A 1,684-nucleotide genomic window follows, 5' to 3' on the forward strand; every position below is an offset into this window, starting at 1 on the left:
TATATATATATATATATATATATATATATATAGTATAGATAGAGTATTATTGATTAGGATAGGATAAGTATGAATATAGTCTTGATATTGATAAAAGTTGTATTATCTGAATTCTTTTTCTTTTTTTTTTTGTCTTTTTTTTTTCTTGTAGGGAGTTATTTTGTCTTGAACATGGTATTCAGCCTGATGGTCAGATGCCTCCTGATCAGAGTATAGGAGGAGGAGATGATGCATTTAATACATTTTTCTCTGAGACAGGAGCAGGGAAGCATGTAAGTATAATATATATACATATATATATATATTGAATAATGTATCCCGTGCCTGAGCAGGACACCCCTTTATGACCATTTAAAATATAGGTAATAAAGAGTATAATAATAATAATAATAATAATAAATATAATTATTTATATATATATATGTATATATATATGTATAGGTACCTCGTTGTGTATTTTTGGATTTGGAGCCAACAGTGGTGGATGAAGTACGTACTGGTACATATCGTCATTTATTTCATCCAGAGCAATTAATATCAGGGAAGGAGGATGCAGCAAATAACTTTGCTCGTGGTCATTATACAATAGGGAAGGAGATAGTAGATTTATCATTGGATAGGATAAGAAAGTTAGCAGATCAATGTACAGGATTACAAGGATTTTTAATGTTTAATGCAGTAGGAGGAGGAACAGGATCAGGATTAGGTTGTTTATTATTGGAGAGATTAAGTGTAGATTATGGTAAGAAGAGTAAATTGAATTTTTGTTCTTGGCCATCTCCTCAAGTATCTACAGCAGTAGTAGAGCCATATAATTCAGTATTATCTACACATTCTCTTCTTGAGCATACAGACGTAGCAGTAATGTTGGATAATGAGGCAATATATGATATATGCAGGAGGAATCTAGACATAGAGAGGCCAACATATACTAATCTTAATAGATTAATTGCCCAAGTTATTTCCTCTCTTACTGCCTCCTTACGATTCGATGGTGCACTGAATGTAGATGTAACAGAGTTCCAAACAAATCTAGTTCCTTATCCACGTATACATTTTATGCTTTCTTCTTATGCACCAATAATAAGTGCAGAAAAAGCATATCATGAGCAATTAAGTGTAGCAGAGATAACGAATAGTGCCTTTGAGCCAGCAAGCATGATGGCTAAGTGTGACCCTCGTCATGGTAAATACATGGCTTGTTGTCTTATGTATAGAGGAGATGTAGTACCTAAGGATGTTAATGCTGCAGTAGCTACTATTAAGACAAAAAGAACTATACAATTTGTTGATTGGTGTCCTACTGGATTTAAATGTGGTATAAATTATCAGCCACCTACAGTAGTACCTGGTGGGGATCTAGCTAAGGTTATGAGGGCTGTATGCATGATTAGTAATAGTACTGCTATTGCTGAGGTATTTAGCCGTATGGATCATAAGTTCGATCTTATGTATGCTAAGAGAGCATTTGTTCATTGGTATGTTGGGGAAGGAATGGAGGAAGGAGAATTTAGTGAGGCAAGAGAGGATCTTGCTGCATTAGAAAAAGATTATGAGGAAGTTGGTATAGAGACTGCAGAAGGAGAAGCAGAAGAAGAAGGATATGGTGATGATTATTAAGCAGCAGAGGAGAGGAGAGGAGAGGAGAGGAGAGGAGGGATATATATAGATATATATATATATA

General features: G+C 34.3%; 1 protein-coding gene across 1 annotated transcript; it reads left to right on the plus strand.

Annotated features, from left to right (window-relative positions):
* Positions 1 to 182: 182 nt before the first annotated feature.
* EMWEY_00059900 (tubulin alpha chain, putative) lies at positions 183 to 1,620 on the plus strand (the record flags this gene model as incomplete). The annotated part of the gene is made up of 2 exons (XM_013481276.1): positions 183 to 272; positions 442 to 1,620. Coding segments are annotated over 2 exons (1,269 nt in total), but the record flags the coding sequence as incomplete, so codon positions are not given.
* Positions 1,621 to 1,684: the final 64 nt, after the last annotated feature.

The sequence above is a fragment of the Eimeria maxima genome, genomic scaffold, assembly GCF_000499605.1.
Source record: "Eimeria maxima Weybridge genomic scaffold, Emw_scaff3021, whole genome shotgun sequence".
Taxonomy (NCBI): domain Eukaryota; phylum Apicomplexa; class Conoidasida; order Eucoccidiorida; family Eimeriidae; genus Eimeria; species Eimeria maxima.